This window comes from Oncorhynchus clarkii, chromosome 19, assembly GCF_045791955.1.
Source record: "Oncorhynchus clarkii lewisi isolate Uvic-CL-2024 chromosome 19, UVic_Ocla_1.0, whole genome shotgun sequence".
In the NCBI taxonomy this organism is placed as follows: domain Eukaryota; kingdom Metazoa; phylum Chordata; class Actinopteri; order Salmoniformes; family Salmonidae; genus Oncorhynchus; species Oncorhynchus clarkii.
In genome coordinates, this window is record NC_092165.1 from 38,349,759 (window position 1) to 38,372,996 (window position 23,238).

Below are 23,238 nucleotides of genomic sequence, written 5' to 3' on the forward strand. Positions count from 1 at the left end.
CTAGCAAACTTTACTCTTTGCCCCTCAATCTGACTGGGTCCTGGGAGAAAGTGGCAGACCTGCTGGCTAGTTAGAGAACGAGAGCAAAAATTATTAGAAAACTCTAATGGGTGTGTGCGCGTGTGTTTTACATTCCCTTTCGCTGTCTGCAGCCACAAGATTGAATACTGGAACGACTGTCCCACCGGATTCACTCATGCAAACACTGAAGGGGGTTTTCTGTGTGTATCAAGAATGGTCCACCACCCAAAGGACATCCAGCCAGCAATATTAGAAGTGTTCCTAATGTTTTGTATCATTATTCAGATATACATTTGTCTCTTTAATTAAGCTATTTGATTAGACTGACTCCTTAGTTATTTAACACTGTCAATATGGCACCTTCAACACTTCTGTAATTGTATCAAAATGGATTATCATCCAATAGCCCCTTGACAGAGGAATGCAGACTGCTAAGAACAAGTGTCTCTAGGTATCTCATGGGTGCTGAAGTGCAACTGGGCACAAAGGTGTCACATCTCGTGAACTAGGGCCTAGTTTCTTTAGCACCGGCAGGTACAATTACTGAGCTCTTTCAAAGCAGGAATGTAGTTATTGGAACAGTTCCTGGCGCATGTTTTCAACACTTTACAGCTTACAGTCATGGATAAGAGTGAACATGGTCAGTCAGGAATTTGAAGGTTAACATCAATCTGTCACCATGGGACAAACACCAAACGAGAAATCAGATTTCTATTGATCTCTTTTATTCCAATGACAAGACATGAACCACTGATCACTAGTCAGAGGACAAACTGACACTAGGTAACTACTTAGCATGCTCACAGCACTGGGCCATGACATCAAAACATAGAGGCGGAGTTACAATAGGTCATTCACTTGCATGTCTTTTTAACTTTGGAAAATAAAAAGCAAATCAGCACAATATTTTTTTTTCTCACAGATTTGCTGAGGGAGACGAGGGTGGCTATGATCCTGTGCTTTAGCAGACACCTCCAGCAGCGCGTGTGCATTTACTCAATGTGTTTTCGTAGTATGTGTTGGTCTTATGTGTTTGCTGTGTGTAGTAAGCACGTATGGTGTATGCATGTTAGAATTTGGCAGACAGCAGAGCGTCTTTCTCCAGCAGCAGGTCTCCATATCTCTGTTGCAGCTCCTTCTCTCTCTCCTGCTGTCTCTCCACATCCTCCCTTAGAGCCTAGACAGAATGAGAAAATTAAGTCCATTAAGAAACTTCACATGCCTCCAGTTTGTGTCAGCTGCTGTGTGTGTGTGTACGTAACCTGATGTTTGTGTGATATGGCCAGGTGTGTGCGTGAATATGTGTACCTCTTGTCTGCGGGGTATAGCTGTGTCTTCTTGTTTCTTCAGCTCAGTGAAGGTGTGGAGCTCTGTAGCTGCCTGCTCAACCTGCTCCCACAGTTCACCATGCTGCTTCAGTAGGCCTACAGCACGGGACTGGTACCCTCCTAGTAACACCTACACACACACACACACACAATATAACTGCTCCCACAGATCACCATTATGCTTCAGTAGGTCTAGAGCACACACATGGTGCTGTTTAGAAACACCTTTAGACAAATACAGAAAGAGTATAGGTGTATATATTCACCTTGAGACGGCGCTCCAGACGAGCAGCACGACGGGCCTCACATGTCATATGGCCTCGGTTTATCTAGGAATATACAGATTCACACATCATAGACACACACACACTTCATAATATAAGCCACCTATGAATCAGCAGCTTCTAGTGTATAAAGAACATGATAGTGTGTGCATGGTCTCACCTCCAGCTTCTTCTCCAGGGAGTCTATTCTGTCCTTCTTGGAGGCCAGGTTGGCCCTGGTGTAGCGGCTCTGGGCAGAGAGGTACAGCACCTGGCCGTAACACTCCTCCCACACCTGGCTGTAGGCCTCCATGGACAGGTCCCCGTGACCCATACCTGCCCTCACCACCTCCATCTCCTGGCTCAGCAACTCACTGGCCTGGGGTGAGGGGAGAAGATACCTTTGATCCTTTATGCATTTCAAGCAAATGTTCACATAGCGTGGATAGGGCTGTGGTGGTCATGACATTTTGTCAACCGGTTATTGTCATGCAAATAGACAGTTTCACGGTAATTGACCATTAAATCAACAAACTGTTAGGCCTCCAGCATACAAACCACTGATGCACACCTTTGGAATATCTACATTTAAAAAAAAGTTCATTTAATATACACCATCACAATAAATCCATTATTTATTAGGCATGTCTAAAGGAACATAAGAACATGTATTTCAGAAGAACCGAATACGAGTTGGCCTACTGTTTGTTATCTGGTTATCCCATAGGCTGTAGGCTTGTTCATTTAGCAGGCAATATATACTTATAAGTCTCGTGCTATTATTTTATTTTAAGAATAATATAATTGAACTTTGAATTTAGTAAAATAGAAAGGATATTTTATCCCATTCCGGAGTGAGTGCGCATATGCCTTGCCTCAGGCTTCACACCCTGTTCTCTCATCAAGTGATCACATTTTCACCCATCAGGCTATTCTCTAACGCTAAATGTCAAATTTGTTTCGATTTAGAAGGGCCCATTATCAAATGGGTAGGAACAAGGGCAGGGGAAAATACATGGCATCTGTATGCACTCGAATTGCCCGGCTATTCCGGTTTTAGAACTGAGGAGGTGAGAAATAAATATACAGTGAGCTCCATAAGTATTGGGACAGTGACACATTTGTTGTTGTTTGGCTCTGTACACCAGCACTTTGGTTTTGAAATTATACAATGACTGAGGTTAACGTGCAAACGGTCAGCTTTAATTGGAGTGTATTTTCATCCATACCGGGTGAACCATTTAGAAATTACAGCATTTTTGTACGTAGTCCCTCCATTTTAGGGGACCAAAAGTATTGGGACAAATTAACGTCTATTAAAGTAGCAAATAGTTATTATTTGGTCCCATATTCATAGCACGCAATGACTAGATCAAGCTTGTGACTCAACAAATTTGTTGAATGCATTTGCTGCTTGTTTTGGTTGTGTTTCAGATTATTTCATGCCCAATAGAAATGGTAAATAATGTATTATGTAATTTGAGTCACTTTTATTGTAATTAAGAATAGAATGTTTCTAAACACTTCTACATTAATGTGGATGCTACCATGATGAGTGAGAAAGTTAGAGGCATAAATACCATACCGCCCAAAAAATGCTAACCTCCCCTGCTAGTGTAATGGAGAGAGTTTAGCATGTCTTGGGGGTACGATATTTGTGCATCTATCTTTCTCACTCATCATTATTATTCAAGATTCATTAAGGACTACCCTTAATCATGGTAGCATCAACATTGTTGAAGTGTTGAGAAATATTCTATTCTTATTTACAATAAAAGTGACTCCAAAATGGCAATACATTATTTATGATTAATTGCTACAAAATAAAATAATCTGAAACTAAAACAGCAAATGCATCCAAAACGTTTGTAGAGTCACAAGCTTGATGTAATCACTGCATGTTAGGAATATGGGACCAAATAATGAACGTTTCACCACTTTAACATACATATGTTCATTTGTTTGAATACTTTTGGACTACGTACAAAAAGTGCTGTAATTTCTACACGTTTCACCCCATATGAATTTAAATTCACTCAAATTAAAGCTGACAGTGAACTTCCATCTCAGTCATTGTATCATTTTAAATCCAAAGTACTGGAGTACAGAGCCAAACCAAAAAATGTGTCACTGTCCCAATACTTTTGGAGCTCACTGTAGTAGCAGCTGGAACCCCCCTCTTTCTAGTGGCAACGCCGCTTTCACACAGGATTGCAAGAACACTTATTTCACTTCACGCATCAACCACTGAGGAGCATGCAGCCTCTCGCTGCACGACAGGCGATATTCTGTCATGGGCTCTCCAACCGTGTTCCTGCAGCTACCCGGTGCTTAATTTGGGAAACCAAGTGAAATCTGTTCTGGAACATCGATAGCATTTTTTAAATTTAACTAGGCAAGTCAGTTAAGAACATGTTTTTATTTACAATGACGGCCTACCGGGGAACAGTGGGTTACTGTCTTGTTCAGGGGCAGAACAACAGATTTTTACTTTGTCAGCTCGGGGATTCGATCCAGCAGCCTTTCGGTTACTGGCCCAACACTCTAACCACTAGGCTACCTGCTGCATGTCTTCACAATGTCTTCACAATGAAACATTTAAATTAACCCATTGACATCCCCACGCACTCGAGAAAGGAATTAAGGAGAGAGATGGAAATGCACGGTGATGAGTTATTCTTTAGCCAAAGGTAAAAGGGGTCAGCATTTTAACTATGAAAATTATGAAAAGACAAATTCACTATAATTGTAGGCAAACTCTGTAAGCCGCCCTGCACAATCAATAAACCAACAGCATTGCCTAGGCCTATATGTTCTCTCCCATACTCAAAGATAGAACGTTTGGAGTGCAGTATAAAGTAAGCAATCCATCCAGTTTGCATAATAATACAGTCCACACTCAGACGATTAGAATTAGTTTAATTTGAGTATGGGCCAGTTTTAACAATTTTGTATCAAAAACACATCTTCAATCTGTGTTTTAAAAAAAAGAAGTTGCATAATATGTGGTAGGCTCTGTTTTGTATAACCGCAAAAATCAGTATTTTAACTGGGTTTTTGTTTTGGGCTCATATAAAATGGTCTTCAGAAAGTATTCACAACACTCGACTTCTGTTATAATCCAGACGGAATTTAAAACAGATTAAATGTATATTTGTCTCTGGCCTCCACACAATACCACAATTTCAAAGTGGAATTGTCTTTCAAAATGTTCACACGTGTATTAAAAATGAAAAGCTGAAATGTCTTGAGTCAATAAATACTCAAACCCCTTTGTTAAGGCAAGCCTTAAATTCAGGAGTAAAAATGTGCTTAACAAGTCACATAATAAGTTACATGGACTCACTGTGTGCAATAATAGTGTTTAACATGATTTTTGAATGACTACCTCATCTAAACTCAGCAAAAAAAGAAACGTCCCTTTTTCAGGACCCTGTCTTTCAAAGAGAATTCATAACAATCCAAATAACTTCAGATCTTCATTGTAAAGGGTTTAAACACTGTTTCCCATGCTTGTTCAATGAACCATAAACAATTAATGAACATGCACCTGTGGAACGGTCGTTAAGACACTAACAGCTTACAGATGGTAGGCAATTATGGTCACACCTATGGAAACTTAGGACACTAAAGAGGCCTTTCTACTGTCTCTGAAAAACACCAAAAGAAAGATGCCCAGGTTCACGCAGATGAGCAGGGACCGTGCCTTAGGCATGCTGCAAGGAGACATGCGGACTGCAGATGTGGCCAGGGAAATAAATTGCCATGTCCGTACTGTAAGACGCCTAAGACAGTGCTACAGGGAGACAGGACACACAGCTGATCATCCTTGCAGTGGCACGTGTAACAAAACACTTGCACAGGATCGGTACATCCAAACATCACACCTGCGGGACAGGTACAGGATGGCAACAACAACTGCCTGAGTTACACCAGGAACGCACAATCCCTCCATCAGTGCTCAGACTGTTCGCAATAGGCTGAGAGAGGCTGGACTGAGGGCTTGTAGGCCTGTTGTAAGGCAGGTCCTCACCAGACATCACCGGCAACAACGTCGCATATGGGCACAAGCCCACCGTCGCTGGACCAGCTCTTCACTGACGAGTCGCGGGGGTGATGTTCGGATTTGCGTTTATAGTCGCAGGCAATCTCTACACTGTGCGTTACAGGGAAGACATCCTCCCCCCTCATGTGGTACCCTTCCTACAGGCTCATCCTGACATGACCCTCCAGTATGACAATGCCACCAGCCATACTGCTCATTCTGTGCGTAATTTCCTGCAAGACAGGAATGTCAGTGTTCTGCCATGGCCAGCGAAGAGCCAGGATCTCAATCCCATTGAGCACGTCTGGGTCCTGTTGGATCGGAGGGTGAGGGCTAGGGCCATTCCCCCCAGAAATGTCCGGGAACCTGCAGGTGCCTTAGTGGAAGAGTGGGGTAACATCTTACAGCAAGAACTGGCAAATCTTGTGTGCAAAGCTGTCAAGGCAAAGGGTGGCTACTTTGAAGGATCTCAAATATATTTTGATTTGTTAAAAACTTTTGGTTACTACATGATTTCATGTGTGTTATTTCATAGTTTTTATGTCTCCACTATTATTTGCTGCTGCTTGACAAAAAAACGAATCGACCAGTTGACTAATTGAGGTTAACGCTACTACTACTACTAAACACATACATTTTGTGTTGTAGATATATGTTGTGATGTGAAATGTAATCAAATGTTTTTAATTGTATATAACTGCCTTAATTTTTCTGGACCCCAGGAAGAGTCGGTGCTGACTTGGCAGCTGCTAACGGGGATCCATAATAAATACATATCTAAATCAGGATAGTCTTATTTTGAATGGGCTTTTTTTAAACTTATATTCTTTAACTTTCTGGAAAAAGTCAAGGTGCGAATATTTTCTGAAGGCACTGTATAGCTAAAAACTAATAAGTTCTACTTTCAATTTCTTAAATGCTTTGAATTAATCATCACATTAGAAAGCACTGTCCATTTTGTTGTTTGGCTTTGAAACATCCACAACTTTTCTTCAAATTGATCATCTAAATTGGTTTAGAATTCGTTTAAAAAAAAATGTAGTAAAAATGTCTTTCTATTTTCATTGTTTATTTGTTTTTCATGTGAAGCACATTCCATGTCTGAAATGTGATGCATAAATAATGCTTGATTTGATACAGTGAGGTAAAAAAAAATGTAGCCTAATGGTGAGTTTTAAAAGCATGATTCTCTTTTGATATGTGTTTGTGATTTTCAATTGCATTTGCATTGATGTCAGAGTGGTTAGTGGGACAATAGAGCCCTGAGTTTGAGGCCATTCGAACCTGATGATCATTAGCGAGTTGGGTACTACTAATGTCGGGAGTGCATAAGAGAAGATAACCGTGACTCAATGGTCACTTGGAATTTGACTGTGGTCACCGCAATAGCCCTATGCGTGGACAATGATGTTATTGTACTCTATCTAGACAGTGTCCACCTTTCCTATTCATTTTAGGATTGAGGCATACTAGAAAAGATGAAAACACAGCTGATGGAGACTAGGGGTGTGGAAACATTGCCATACTCGTAATCGTATCCATAAATTGACAGTTGATAGTCGGATCGGATATTACTCGTGATCGAAAAAAATGGAAGTGTTTTAATATTGTTAACTTAACAGCCTTATTAAAAAATGTATTAAATAGTCCCCCACCTCAATCCACACACACAATATCCCATAATGACAAAGCAAAAATAGCTTTAGAAATTGTAGCTAATTTATTACAAATAAAAAAACGGAAATATTACATTTATTTATTTACGTAAGTAAATCATTATTTACCCAAGTATTCAGACCCTTTACTCAGTACATTGTTGAAGCACCTTTGGCACCGATTACAGCCTGGAGTTTTTTGGGGTATGATGCTACAAGCTTGGCACGCCTGTATTTGGCGAGTTTCTACCATTCTTCTCTGCAGATCCTCTCAAGCTCTGTCAGGTTGGATGGGGAGCATCGCTGGGCAGCTATTTTCAGGTCTCTCCAGAGATGGTAGATCGGGTTCAAGTCCAAGTCTCATGGGTCACTCAAGGACATTGAGACTTGGTTTCAGACAAGAGAATCTTGTTTCTCATGGTCTGACAGTCCTTAAGGTGCCTTTTGGCAAACTCCAAGAGCTGTCAGAGTGACCATCAGGTTCTTGGTCACCTCCCTGACCAAGGCCCTTCTCCCCTGATTGGGCCGGGCAGTCAGCTCTATGAAGAGTCTAGGTGGTTCCAAACTTCTTCCATTTAAGAATGGAGGTCACTGTGTTCTTGGGGACCTGATGCAGACATTTTTTTGTACCCTAACCCACATCTGTGCTTCGACACAATCCCGTCTCGGAGCTCCACGGACAATTCCTTCGACCTCATGGCTTGGTTTTAGCTCTGACATGCACTGTCAACTGTGGGACCTTTATATAGACAGGTGTTTGCCTTTCCAAGTCATGTCCAATCAATTTAATTTACCACAGGTGGACTCCAAACAAGGATGATCAATGGAAACAGGATGCACCTGAGCTCAATTTCAAGTCTCATAACAAAGGGTCTGAATACTTGTGTAAATAAGGTTTGTGTTTTTTTTGTTCATACATTTACAAACATTTCTAAGAACCTGTTTTTGCTTTGTCATTATGGGGTATTGTGTGAGGGACCTTCTTTTATTTAATACATTTTAGAAAAAGGCTGTAATGAAGGGGATGGAGTCTGAATATTTACCGAATACACTGTAGATTTAGGCAAAATACCTCACTACACATTCTCACTGCAAAAAAACAGATTAGGAGATGTGTGTGTCCTAAACTTGCAGTGGGCAGCCAAGCACACATTGGTTTAATCTTTTTCCCTACCCTTGCTCTGCATGTTAAATATTATGCACATTAATAGCAAACCTCCTCGCCATGTGATTTAGCAGGCATAAGCAATCTATGATCAGACCGAAAAATGATCAGACCGAAAACATGCAAGGAAAACTGATCAGGTAAAATTATGAAGCAAGTGGACGTGAAATACAGCTTCACTCTATCCAATCAGAGCAGCAGGATCAACTTACAGCTAACACTTCTCTTTACAGACAGACAGTTGAGTTATTTAGACTACATAGAACCTCGAACAAGACTGACTGACATGAGAAAAATGCGTGCCGGCACCCGAAAATTACTCCCCCCCCCCAATAACGGATAATTACAAAACAATACTCTGATAATAATAGTTTTTAGGAAATTGCCCATATCCGTTACGATACTTGTTTTGCAAGACTACTCAACACACCCCTAATGAAGACCATTGCGATTAAGAAAATAAAACGGTTGGGCAACACTGGCTAATAGGTGTGTGTGTGTCTTTGTTTTACCTGTGCCAAATCCTCATTGCTGATTGGCTGGTAGGGGTGTCTGTCCAGGTGGGCGATGTGTTCTGCGTTGTTGGAGGTGGAGGAAGGCCCTCGTTGTTTGCTGCGCTGTGGTTGGATAAACAAAGAATGTCAGTTCTGCGCCAAATGCAGCCCTGTGTGTGCACGTGTACACATACCTGTTGGTTGGCTGGTGGGTGGTGTAGACAGTCAAAGTGCAGCATGGTGATCATCTCCTTCTTGATCATCTCCTCAGCATGCTGCAGCTCTGACAGAGGATCTGTTCCCATTGGACGCAGGATGGACTCATTCACCTACACAATTTTGCATTAGTATTGTCGCTAATGTCAGGGCCGGGAAGGGGAGAAAGTGATGCACTGGAACTCGGTGTGTGTGAGATAGTGTGTCACTGTGTGTGTGCATACCTCTGATGGTCTGGGTAAAGTCCTCTGTACAGCAGTGTGCCTCAGCTTCAGCTCTTTCTCCCTCTCTGCGTCCCGAACAGCCTGCAACACACACACACAGATATAGGTAGGATAGTCTACAGTAGAGCTTTATGAGAAGTATGCATGCGTTACAGTATACCTGTCTGCGTAGCTCTATCTCCGAGGCATCCTCTATGTATCCCGTCTCTGTCTCCATTTCCTCCAGTTGAGTCTCTGCATTTTCTGGTAGAACAATCTCAAAGTCATTCTTCGGGACTGGCAGCGACATCAGACCCAGCTTCAGCTGCTCCCTCGACTCTCGTTGCTACACACACACACACACACACACTAAACAGTTACACACACAAACACATAAAAACTCATACAAAACAGTAGCCAACTCAAAAGTCGTTTTTGTTACCAGATGTTTAGCGTAGGCAGGATCCGCTAGTTGTTCCTCAGTATTGATGTTGAGTTTGTCTCGTAGAGGGGTGCGTCCCGGGGTTACTCCAGGGGTAACAGTACCGGGTCCTTTAGGGGTTAAACCTCCCTGGGGGGTCATACTGCCCTCTGACCCTGGACCGGGGGTCCTACAACAAAAACAGTGTGTGTCAATAGCATGTCGGGGTGTGTGCGTGTGTGTGTGTGTGGATGGCTCGCGTGTGTACCTGAAAGGTGTGGTCAGTACAGTATTAGGTGTCTGTACTGCCTGTCTTTGGGGTGTGACTCCTGAGAAGTCACTCTGGTGAAGAGGAGTGTTCAGACCTCCTTTCAGAGGGGTGTCTACGTTAGTCAGAGCCATAAGGTTCTGGGCCTCCTAGAGAGAGAGAGAGAGAGATATACAGGTAACTACCAAAATAAAGGAAACACTTGAATAAATGAGGGATACAAACTATTGAAAGCAGGTCATTCCACACAATTGTGGTTCCTGAGTTAAGAAATTAACATTCCCTCATGCTTCGAGTCATGTATAAAAATGAACAGCTGGCCATTATTTTGGCTACAATGGCTAGAAGAGATCTGAGTGAGAGAGGGACTCAAAGGAGCATAGGGAGTTTAAAGGGTGTGTGTCTCAGTCACCAGATCTCAACTCAATTGAACACTTATGGGAGATTCTGAAGTGGTGCCTGAGACAGCATTTTCCACCACCATCAACAAAACACCAAATTATGTAATTTCTCGTGGAAGAATGGTGTCGCATCCCTCCAATGCGGCTATTCCCAAGCTGGGGTACGCGTACCCCCAGGGGTGCACGCAATGCCGTCGGGGGTACGCCAAATATAAATGTGATTCACATTTTCAAACAGTCCATTTAGATTTTCCAAAGGGGCTATACATTTGGGTGATGATTTGTTTCGCCTGAGTAGCCTCGTTTCACTTGCAATTTTTTTTAATGAAACCATCTAGTGTTCAGCGAAATAACAACAAAGTCAAATACAGGTAGCCTAGTCAAATAATGAACATGCAATCACATTAACCGTTACTCTCTTGCAGGAATTCCACTAATGGTCGGTATGTAGCCAAACGTAGCTGCTGCTCATTCCGTTTGCTCGAAAACGATGCCAATTTGAAAAATAAGCCACAGGAGTTTGAAGACGACTTGAGTAGTAAAGACATGTATAAAAGCAACAGATACCATTAATAAAAAAGGGCTAAAAGCGTATTTTATGGTGAACTAGGACAGGCAGGCCCCATACTATTGTGGAGGACTTCCTTTTTCCTGCTACCGCAGATATGGCTGGGACAACGCTGGGGAAAAAGGCAAAAAAAAAACTATACAGACAATGCCTTCATCAAACACTGTTTCACAACGCATCAGTGACATGGCAGGAGATGTTTTGAAACAATTACTGCTTCGCATACAAGCCAGTGAATTTTATGTGTTACAGCTGGATGAGTCAACAGATGTGGCGGGCCTGGCACAGCTCCTGGTATATGTCTGTTACGTTTATGGGGGGTCAATTAAGGAAGACATCTTCTGCAAACCAGGATAACAGGAGAGGATAAGTACTGGACAGCTTTGTGACATCAAATGAACGTGGTATCTGTACTGATGGCGCAAAAGCCATGACAGGGAGAGGGGTAACGCGTGTGCAAGTAATTGCCACTTGGGTACACTGCAGCATCCACGAGAGGCTCTTGCTGCCAAGGGAATGCCTGACAGCTTGAAAGACATTTTGGACAATAACAAAGTTAACCATTTTCACTGTAAAGCAAGGCCCCTGAACTCTCGTGTATTTTCTGCATTATGCAATGATATGGGCAGCGACCATGTAACGCTTTTACAACATACAAAAGTTCGCTGGTTATCAAGGGGGAAAGTACTGACACGTTTTTTTAAATTGAGAGACGAGCATAAAGTTCTTTACTGACCATCATTTTCACTTGTCTGACCGCTTTCATGATGATGAGATTCTCACACGACTGGCCTATCTGGGTGATGCTTTTTCTCTCCTAAATTATCTGAATCTTGGATTACAGGGACTCTCCGCAACTATATTCAATGTGCGGGACAGAATTGAGGCTATGATTAAGAAGTTGGAGCTCTTCTCGGTCTGCATTACCAAGAACAACACACAGGTCTTTCATCACGATATGATTTTTTGTGTGCAAACAAACAAGTCTACAGACAATGTCAAACGTGATACAGCGAAGCACTCGAGTCATCTGGGTGCACAATTACGCAGGTGCTTTCCTGAAATGGATGACACAAACTGGATTCATTATCCCCTTCATGCCCTGCCTCCAGGCCACTTACCGATATCTGAACAAGAGAGCCTCATCGAAATTGCAACAAGCGGTTCTGTGAAAACGTCATTTAAATCAGAAGCCACTGCCAGATTTCTGAGTATCCTGCCTTAGCAAATCGCGCTGTTAAGACACTGATGCCCTTTGCAACCACATACCTATGAGAGAGGATTCTCAGCCCTCACTAGCATGAAAACTAAATACAAGCACAGACTGTGTGTGGAAAATCATTTAAGACAGACTCCAATACAACCCAACATTGCAGAGTTAAGTGCATCCGTTCAAGCACACCCTTCTCATTAACCTGTGCTGAGTTATTCACAATTTTCACTGAACAAATGTATTTTTTATTTAACTAGGCAAGTCAGTTAAGAACAAATTATTATTTACAATGACGGCCTACCCCGGCCAAACCTGGACGACGCTGGACCAATTGTGCGCCGCCCTATGGGACTCCCAATCACAGCCGGATGCGATTCATCCTGGATTCGAACCAGGGACTGTAATGATGCCTCTTGCACTGAGATGCAGTGCCTTAGACCGCTGCGCCACTCGGGAGCCCATACAAATAAGGTTTTATATGTAAGATTGCTAAATAAAGAGCAAAATTATTGCTTCCAATTATTTGTGCCCTAGTCCTATAAGAGCCCGTTGTCACTTCCCACGAGCCGGGTTGTGACAAAAACTCACTCATGCTTATGTGTAATAAATGTATCGTATAGTGCGTGTGGCAGGCTTAGAGTGAGCTGACCCTGGTGCTAGAAGGGGTACACAGCCGGAGGTTGAATGTCTAAAGGGGTACGGGACTATAAAGAGTTTGGGTACCACTGATCCAATAGATTTCCAGACATTTGTAGAATCTATGCCTAGGCGCATTGAAGCTGTTCTGGCAGCTCGTGGTGGACGAACCCCCGATTAAGACATGTTGGGCGTTTGTTGGGTGTTCCTTTATTTTGGCAGTTACCTGTATGATGTCAGAGATATTGTGTTGGCATTCATTTGATGTCATGACTCACATTGTATGGTGAACAGCTTGCTTCATGTTATATCCCGAGAGACAGAAAAAGGGAGAGGGAACGTATGTACCTGTAGTATCTTGTCCTGTGCAGCAGGGGTCTTGGGGGTGCGTAGCCCAGTTGCCATAGCGCTGTTGGTGAGGCTGTATTCTGATAGGAGGGCTGAGGAGGCGGAGTTAGTGATCCCAGACTCCTCTGCGGTCTGACGAGCCACTTCACTGGCCTGACCCAGCTTCACCACCTCCTCCAGCTCCGCATCAGAGATCTACACACACACACACAGTGTCAGAAAGACACAAGTGTCAAGACACACACAACATCAGACACAGTCAAACTTCACTGGCCTGACCTAACTCCACCACTTCTTCTAGCTATTCATCAGAGATGAACACACACAGCAGTGTTACCTGCGGTGCAGGCAGCACCAGTTTGCTGCGTTTCTTGGTGAACTCTGCTACTCCGCTGGTCTGCAGGATGGCTGATGGAAGATCACTCTCCTTCTTCTTCTTGATCTTCTGTCTATCCCTCTTCCTCTCCTTCTCTTCCTTTTCACTGAGGACACAAATAATGTCAGACACACACAGGTCTCTCCTCTTCACATTCAAATGAAAAACATATAACCTATACACAGCTCAACCCACATGTAGCCTGACATGCTGACTACACCGGGCACACACGTGCATCTGCATATCGATTTTGTCCATCCCCAACAGACGTGATCAGGACAAGCATGTTGAAATATCAAAATGAACTCTGAACCAATTATATTCATTTGGGGACAGGTGGAAACACATGAAACATTAATGGACATTTAGCTAGCTAGTTTGCTGTTGCTAGCTAATTTGTCCTGGGATATAAACATTGGGTTGTAATTTCACCTGAAATGCACAAGATGCTTTTTTTTTCTTGGATCTTTGTAGAATTTTGACCCATATTTACTCCAACAATTAATCCACAGATAAAAGGGTAAACCAGGTTAGTTTCTATTAATCTCTTCTCCTTCTTCAGTCTTCTTCAGACTTTATATGGCAGTTGGCAACCAACTTTAAAGGTGCATTACCACCACCAACTGGACTGGAGTGTGGACATCACATGCTCCTAAAAACCAATGAGGAGATGAGAAAGGCGGGAATTGCAGCATGTGAAGCTTAAAAAGCCGGGCGCTGAAATAGGTAGATGCACCTAACGCGAGCGGTGTAGACAGCATGTTAGCCCAGAAGAGTTAGTGTTTGTGTGACTAACTTGCGTAGCTCTCCATCCAGGTGTTGTTGTCGCAGGCGTTTGAAGTTTGGTTCCAGACCTTCGTAGAGCTCCATGCTGGTGTCATAGAAACCCTGGAATCATACTGAGCATTTAGAACCCAAATAATACATCAATGTGTGTGAGATGTCTGCGTGAGTGTGGTGTGTTACCTGAGAAGGCTTCTTCTCAAAAGGGATCTCAGCATTGTAGTCCACTCCTCTCTTCTTCTTCCTCTTCTTCTGGGCATTGATGCCTGCGGCCCGCAACTCCCTGCGCTTCTGTAGAGCAGCCAGACGTCTGGGAGGGGGAAAGAGGGCGTGCGTGTTTGTCAGGGCTGTACATTTATTTTCTTTATTTGGCGCTAGCACAGAGCAAATTATGAAATGTCTGTCTGAAGGTTGTGCTGAACGTTATGCAGCAAGTGCCACAGCATAACAGTTTGCCACAATCACAAATAGTGCATTTGTTGTATTCACAACCCAGCTCTATTGAAACACAGACGTGTGCAAAAGATGTACCTGGCCTCCTCCAGCTGTTTCTCTCTGGCTTTCCTCTTAGCTTTCTTCCCCTGAGTGTTGGCCAGACGAGCTCTGGCCTCAGAAAGCATCTCCAGCTCGTCTACACACAGAGTCAGGTACGGCTGGTTTAGTCTCATTTATTTCTTTTTACCATACAAAATGACAGCACAACAATGACCAGAGGATAAGTTGCACTGTGTACCTTCATCCATGTCCACAGGGTCAGGCCTAGCGGGCTTGGTTTCAGGGTTGGGGTCGATCTCACCAGGTTTCAGTTTCCTTGGATCGTCAGCTGTATCCTCCTCATTGTCCCTCTGGGCCGCTTTGTCTCTATATACACATCAAGAAAGAGCATAAGAACACTCCAATAAGTCTTCTCTGAACAAAAAGACAAAGTGTGTGCGCGTCTTACAGCAGGAACTCGTAGTGCTCCAGACACTGGGCAGCGGTGCGTCCTATGATAGGAGCAATGGTCCTCCACTGGGTCGGCATCAGCTTGGCCAGATGGAGTAGTTTCTCCTCTTCCTCTCTGGACCACTCAGTTTTCTTAATGCTTGGATCCAACCACTCATACCTACACACAAACAACAGATTAAACACACACACAGACCACTTTTCACACTCACTCACACACACACACACACACACAGACAGAAACCACTCAGTCTTCTTTGGTATTGGGGCTCAGCTTCTAATGCCACACACACACATACTGACCAGCGGGCCTTGCACTGTTTGGCAGACTTGCGGTGCAGCAGGGAGGCAATACGAGACCACTGATTCTTCCCATATTTCATCACCGCTGCCTTCAGGATCTCATCCTGGGAGAAAGAGGGGGAGGGGCATTGTTTTATTGATTAATTAATTGTTTAATGATCCCAGAGGGAAATTCACCTTCAGCTGCAGACAAACAATTTCAAAAGATAGACAGTGTTACAGGGATACTTTGGGATTTTGGTAATGAGGCCCTTTATCTACTTCCCCAGAGTCAGATGAACTTGTGGATGCTAATGCTTTCGTGAGCCGATGCCGGGAAGACTATGGGTAGATATATTTCCAGTAATTGCACTAAAGCTATTGCACGCAGGTACATAAAAATGGTATCCACAAGTTCATCTGACTCTGGGGAAGTAGAGAAAGGGCCTACTAGCCAGTGTCAACTAGCTAAATTGAAGTTCATCTAGCAAGCTACTTTTAGCAACACTAGTATATTTACACACTAGCGTGGCTCATTAATGGGTTGCAAAAAACTGAATGGTCCACGGGAAGCCAGAAGTTAAATGACATAGTCCTGTGTAAATGTGGGCTATTCTTTGCGTGGTGAAATCTGTAGTTTTTGTTATAACTTAATTTTCTGTGTAGTCGTAACTCCAGTTCGTCCACACTAGTTGCCGCTCAACTCCATTGTAAATCGTTGAGTTTAGTCGGCTAGCCCCGGAGGCAGCTCACCAGCAGTCACTAGCTGACACTGCCACAAAGTCATAAAATCAGATTTTAAACCTAAACACAATGCTAACCTTAATCTTAAATTAATACCATAAAGCAAAAAAATATATATAATAATTCATTGATTTTTACGATAGCCAATTTTGACTTTGCAGCTGGCCCAACCAGCAAAACTCGCTCAGTTATGCCTCCATGGTAAGACTAATGACAATAAAGGTCAACCTGCTGCTCGTGGTGAACGACGACAGGATTTTAGGAGTTGACTCTTACTCGAGTCGCAAAATAAACAAACTGTTGCGCACACACAACCTAATTATTGGAGATTGGAGTCCTACTAGGAACTAGGAAGACTAATATTGCATTCGAGGGAGGATTGGCAAGAACATGATGCTGCCCATTTGCTTAGCAACTTATAAAAGGCCTATTCGGTTTGAATATATAAGATGATGTTCAGGAACTAGAATATTTGAGTGATGTTTCTGCTCTGTGTAGCCTTAACAGATCCCATGGGATGATGTGGCACACTATGCCAAAAAGCCTACTCTTTGCCATGTTATATAGCCTAGCCCTGATTGGACGGGACTAGTATTACTAGAGACGTTGGTTATCTAAATATTATGCAAGCGTGTGTTAGTACAAGTCTCAAAGAATTTGTTTTTCCAAACAGCCCCCTGTATAATTATAATTATTTTTATTTTAAACTTCCCTCAATTGGCTTATGACGGAAGCCTGGGCCTCATTTATTAATCATGCGTAGGCACAACTCTGTGCGTAAACCACGCGTAGGGTCATTTCCATACAAAGTGTGAGATATATCAAAATGAACATACGCTTGTGTGCGAAAACATGTTGAAAATGTGTAAAATTGTGAATGTAATAATCAAGACATTATTTGATGTCATTGTATTTCCATTGTGAATTCATGAAACATTTTGACAGGCATATCATTTGACCACATCAGTGCATTCGTTATGACAATAATCCATATAAAGTACAGTCATTTTTTATTTTAGAGGCATGTGTGAAAGTGAAACCGTTGTTGAAATACTATAAAAGATATAATGGGAAATCAAATGAGAGCCTGATGTTGCTCTGTTTAAAGAGTTAGCACACGCTGCATTTCACAGAGCGTGTTTTTAGAGACACGTGGGTCTTTTTCTACAGAAAGTACAGATTGGTTTTGGGAAAAAATATGATGAGCCAATGTTAACGATTTAAAACCTCCTTTAAAAAAAGCCAACATGCCATTCCGGTGCACATATGGGCACTTTCAACGGGAGCTTGCCGATAGGCATCGCATAGCCCTTGACGAGCCAATGTTTTGGATGCAATCAGCAAAACGAACAGTAACGCATACAATTTCCATACACCATCGCACAACAGATTGACATCAAGAGGGGTTTCTTTGCCATGATGCCATCAATGGGTTCCCAAATACAAAAGGCCCAATAGACGGCAAAACTACTTCAACTATGAGAACAGAAAAGGATTCCACTCTCTATGTGCAGGTGATAAGTTATGTGATGTGCAAAAGACACTGCTGAACGTGGTGGCCAGGTAGAACTCTAGACTCGTTCATTTTTCAGAACAGCAATGTTGGCCTATATGCCTACAGGGGGGAGCAGGATGGATGGCTTATTGGTGAGTGTTGCTTACTCATTTGAAGTAGGCTATATTTGTCATTGCTAAAGCAACTTGTATTGTCCTGATGGTCCTCTCTTTGTAGCTTTGTTTTAATTTTTACTGGTCAAGCCACAACTAAGCGAGCCAAATAAATCTGACACTAGCACCCCTATTTCAGTCACCTTTGGCATCTTTTTTGGTTGCTCCCTTGTATTTCATGGTGTGGCGTTGAATATTCTCCACGGGTTTTAAAGGTATGATTTTGAGCATATATGTTTAATCAGGGGCATTTGGAAATGCTAACAGCCAAGGTCATGCACGAGCACTGCGAACAATTAGTATTTATCAATGGTTATTTTTATTTAACTAGACAAGTCAGTTAAGAGCAAGGTCTTATTTACAATGACGGCCTACCCCTAACCCGTACGACGGTGGGCCAATTGTGCGCCGCCAGACTCCCAATCACGGATGGATGTGATACAGCCTGGAATCGAACCGGGGTCTGTAGTGATGCCTCTAGCACTGAGATGCAGTGCCTTAGACTGCTGTGCCAATCAGGAGCCTACTGGTAGGATTGTTTGATAAATTACACCTTTTCTATGCGTAGGACCATTTTAAATCCTGTTCGTAAGTAGTATTTTAGACGTTTCTACACAATATTTATTTGACCTTTATTTGACTAGGCAAGTCAGTAAAGAACAAATTCTTATTTATAATGACGGCCTACAACATGTTAATTTAATGCATTACAGTTTTTTCTGAATGCTTAAACACCAACTGATTCTTGAAGCACTGTCTCTGAAACCATTAACACTTGTGCCAATGCATTTCCCAAGTGTGCCAAACTAAATGCACGTTCTCTGCTTTACACCCAGTCTGTAATTTTATAACACTTTTTGCAAAACTGTAAACACAACTCACTGCTTTACACTCAGTTTGTAATTTAATAACACTTTCAGCAAAACTGTAAACTCTTGTCTCTACATTGCTACACTATTTCACCAATTGCCTTTCCACATTGACACATGTGAAAACACTTTTGGTTAATGAGTTGACTTACAAATCAGAGCTTGAGCACTATAAATAGGCCACGGGTAAACATTTGGTTTACACAACAATGGAGGCCAATATTGGACAGAGAGTAAAAGGGGTGAGAACTAGAGGAGGACGAGAAGGAGGCGGTGAAGAAGGAGAGGACGAGGAGTCAGGAACACAATAACTGCTGAAATCAGAGCGAGTGTGTTTGACAATGTTGTCAACCATGGGATGAGCATGAGGGACGCTGGGCAAAGGGTTCAACCAAATCTGAGCCGCTATACTGTTGCAGGTATCATCCGGATATTTCGAAATGAGAGCGGTAAGTAACTGCAAGTGCTGTCTTACTGGTACAGTAATATGTAAGATACTTTCATAACGAGAAGGATCTATCACTAAAACCAGATCTGCAAGAAAACCAGTATCTGGAGGAAGAGGTCGACTTTTCACCTCATAGGCTAATACAACAATGCACACATTATCACATTTCTGTATACCCTCCACAACAGACGAATCCCTAATCACCAGGGGCCAGAGCAGCCCAGGTACATTATCATCTGGGACACTGTTAGTTTCCACTGGGCTGCTGTGGTCCGCAATTGGTTCACAGGTCACCCACTTTTCATCACACTCAATCTCCCCCCATACTCTCCGTTCTTGAATCATATTGAATAGTTATTCTCTGCATGGTGTGGAAGGTGTCTGATCGCCAGCCCCACCAACACATACCCGTTCTACAGGCAATGGAGGAGGCTTGTGGAGACATCGATCAGAGGTCATGCCAGGCCTGGATACGGCACTCCAGGCGATACTTTCCACGCTGCCTAGCTCAAGACAACATCGCATGTGATGACCCACAAAGATGGTTGCCTATTTTTTTATAGCACAAATGTTTTTGTTTTCTTCTACTGCGCTTGTTGTTGTTTGAGGAGTGTTAGAACATTGAGATTTATTTAGACTTTTTCCCCTTATACGTATTTGATAGTATGTTATGTTCGGAATACACATCCATGCTTACACATTTGGATACCTGTGAGTATGTGTGTTTACTACATGTATGACAAAACGTTATTGCAAGCTGCTATGCTCTGTACATAGAAAAAGCTACAAGTGTTTTTCATTTATACTATCAAGTGCATAATTGGTGCTTCGTTTGCTTATTCAAATTATGGTTTGTGTGTACTGTATTGACGCAAAAATACATTTTTTACGAGTTTTGCAATAATTTTTTGCTTTTGCAAGAGATGTATAATGTTTTGCTGGTTTGGTGTACGGTTCTGTGGTTAGTGTGTAGAGTTTTGCAAAAATAGCCTATAGTTTCAAAGATAGTGCCTAAGCAATCAGAAAAAATTATAATAAATGAGGCCCCTGGAGTGGAGGTTTTTATTCTAGGCGTTTAGATATTTCAACGTCAACTCTATAGATGTCCCCATAATATTTAAATTGGGGAAGTGTGATCATAATCATTATTTTAGCGCTCAATGGTAGACATGCTTACTGATCAAAATGCCCACCATCCTGCTGATTTGAGCTGCTGAACCATATTTGCAACACTTTAACTCAGTGGAGAATTGGTGATCTATTGACTAGGACGGGGTTCCCCAACTGTCTGCCCATGGGCGAATATATTTACTTGGCCCCCCATGTTTTGAGCTAAAACAAAGTAGTTGGGGGGTGGATATAAAACATAAAAAGACTAAAAACAGTAGCAAATCAGCTCCAAGTGATTTTCACTAAGGAAATCTGTTCAAAAGTATCCCCACGCATAATAGAGATATGTGAGAGTATACACATGTATGCAAGGTTTGAAATTATTAAGTTTTACTCAAATATTATGTTTGGGCTTCCTGCGTTAAATTATTTGTAATTATGCTCCAGCCCCCTGACCATCCGCCCAAGAAAAAAAAACACCCCGTGGCTTAAAGAACAATAACAGCCAGAGTTTCATTAAATAAGCTATAGGCACCATACTTATATTGCACATTTACTGCCTAATTAAAATTATGCATTTGGTGATGTTTAATATCAATAAATATTTTTTATATTCGTTTTATGTAACTAGGCAAGTCAGTTAAGAACAAATTCTTATTTACAATGAGACTACACCAGCCAAACCCGGACGACGCTGGGCCAATTGTGCGCAGCCCTATGGGACGGTTGTGATACAGCCTGGAATCGAACCAGGGTGTCTGTAGAGATGCCTCAAGTACTGGGATGCAGTGCCTTAGAACGTTGCGCCAAATTAACTGGCTCATTGATTGGCTAATCTATATTTGAATATACTTTTGGTGAGTCAAGACATTGCGAGATACAGTTTACCAAGATATAGCTTACGCACACTGTTTCAACCGTCTACCCCTAATTTCCCTCCCTCGTGGGCTCGCCTGCTCTCTCTCTTTGTTAGGAAAGATGCTAGTGTGTGTTCAACTTTCGGTATGTTGCGTGTAGACTAGCCTACTCATTTATATCCCCTACTTTAGTGACTTGCGAGAAATGTCAAGCCAAGCTATTGCGAAATACAGCTTTTGATGACCAATGCACGGTTCTGACCTTCTGCCTGGTGACCGACCTGCCTGCCTACGCCTCACCCCTATCCAGCTCGCTCTTTCTTTGCTATGTAAAATGTAAGAGTTTGTTCTCGGAAGTAGATTGCGGAAAAATACTCAGTCTCCACTGTTGTAAAAATACTGAATATTATGTGTTGATTCCTAGCGGGACGGAATCTTCACACAAATAAATGGGAGTCGATTGGGAATCGATTATTTTGTTAAATCTTCATCAACCGTCCGGACCACCAGCAACATTTTATTTAACTTCTGGCACCGCGGACGAAGTTTTTTTGCAACCATATTACGAGCAACGCTTATGTGTAAATAACATTAAATACACCAGCTATAAACAGCTAACGTTACTAGCTAGCTACCTTAAACTAGTTAATGTTGTTAACTAGCTAGTTGACTAGCCAACTAACGTGATCCAGTGAATTACACGATGTTGAGTAGCTAAATCAATACATTTACATGGTAGCTAGTTAACCTGGCGTAAGAGTTGACTTAAAGTTACCTATCTAAAGCTATTTGAATATTAGTTGGAAACTAGCTAGCAGCACACCGTAGCGTTAGCCATGCCAACTTACCTCGGTGTTTCGCCATACACCCCCCTTGATCATTATACGCGGCATCTTGGCTGTTGTGTGTTGCTACCCTTCAGGTAGTAATTATAAAGAAACAACTAAGATATCCCAAAATAAAACAATACGAAGAGTTGGACAATTTTTTAAACTACGATACACGAACGCGTTATGTTTTCAACATGGACAGAAATGCAATATGGCGGACACCGGAAGTGCGCAAAGTATTGGGGCTCCATAGAAATATAGTTAATAGCTAGATTGTTCCTGCATAGAGTCACATATATATATTTTTATTTTATTCAGGACCTCTACTGCTGATTTTCGACTCTTACTCTAGTCACTAGTGTATACACCCTTATCAGACATTCCTTTCACTTATGTTAAACTAGGGCAACCTGTAATCAGCGGTAGACATAACATAGTAAAGGTAAATCGGTGATTCTTTTAGTGTGATAAATTACGGTATGGTATGATGTATTAATTTGTAGCTGTCCATCATCCATTTAGTATATCATGTTACGAATTACTATATGTATGATGTTACAAATTGCAATTTGTACAATATATTACGAATTCCAATTTGTTGTGGCTAACGTTAACTAGGTGGCTAACGTTAGCTAGGTTTGGGGTTATGGCCCGCAACCTCATTTTAATATAAACATTTCTTCCTGACCCCACAATGTAAAAAAAGTTATGTAATCAACAGCCAATGTTTACTTTTTTAATTTGGGCTATGATAGTCTATTACAAATCAGTCTGACACAGTGGAGGTTCTGCAGAAGAGGAAGGAAAAAAACATCCTCCTCAGTGAATTTCATTTAAAAAAAATATTGAAACGTTAAAAAAGAGATTAGATAAAACTCTACTAAATATATTCACGTCACCAAATAATTTATTACAACACAATGAAGGTCTACAGTAGCCTCAACAGCATTCTGTCGGGTAGCACCATGGTGTAGCCGGAAGAGAGCTAGTTTCCGTCCTCCACTTGGGTACATTTACTTCAATACAAAACCTAGGAGGCTCATAGTTCTCACCCCCTTCTGTAGACTTACACAGTAATTAT

General features: G+C 42.1%; 1 protein-coding gene across 1 annotated transcript; it reads right to left on the minus strand.

Annotated features, from left to right (window-relative positions):
* Nucleotides 1-724: 724 nt before the first annotated feature.
* On the minus strand, nt 725-22,517 carry LOC139375136 (CDC5 cell division cycle 5-like (S. pombe)). The gene is made up of 19 exons (XM_071116628.1): nt 22,176-22,517; nt 15,653-15,756; nt 15,348-15,509; nt 15,138-15,265; nt 14,936-15,035; nt 14,588-14,714; nt 14,418-14,509; nt 13,583-13,727; nt 13,246-13,440; nt 10,080-10,228; nt 9,833-10,001; nt 9,572-9,736; nt 9,412-9,492; nt 9,166-9,300; nt 8,990-9,094; nt 1,794-1,991; nt 1,616-1,678; nt 1,330-1,479; nt 725-1,198 (listed from the first exon to the last, which is right to left on the minus strand). Exons 1-19 carry the CDS (start codon nt 22,218-22,220, stop codon nt 1,091-1,093), a joined length of 2,421 nt encoding a protein of 806 aa, XP_070972729.1. The 5' UTR covers nt 22,221-22,517; the 3' UTR covers nt 725-1,090.
* Nucleotides 22,518-23,238: the final 721 nt, after the last annotated feature.

Coding starts and splice junctions, on each gene's coding strand:
- LOC139375136 (XM_071116628.1), bottom strand. CDS start 22,220: ATGCCGCGTATAATGATCAAGGGGGGTGTATGGCGAAACACCGAG. Junction 15,510..15,652: donor AAACAGTGCAAGGCCCGCTG/GTCAGTATGTGT, acceptor GTTTGTGTGTAG/GTATGAGTGGTTGGATCCAA. Junction 14,715..14,935: donor AAACAGCTGGAGGAGGCCAG/GTACATCTTTTG, acceptor TCCCCCTCCCAG/ACGTCTGGCTGCTCTACAGA.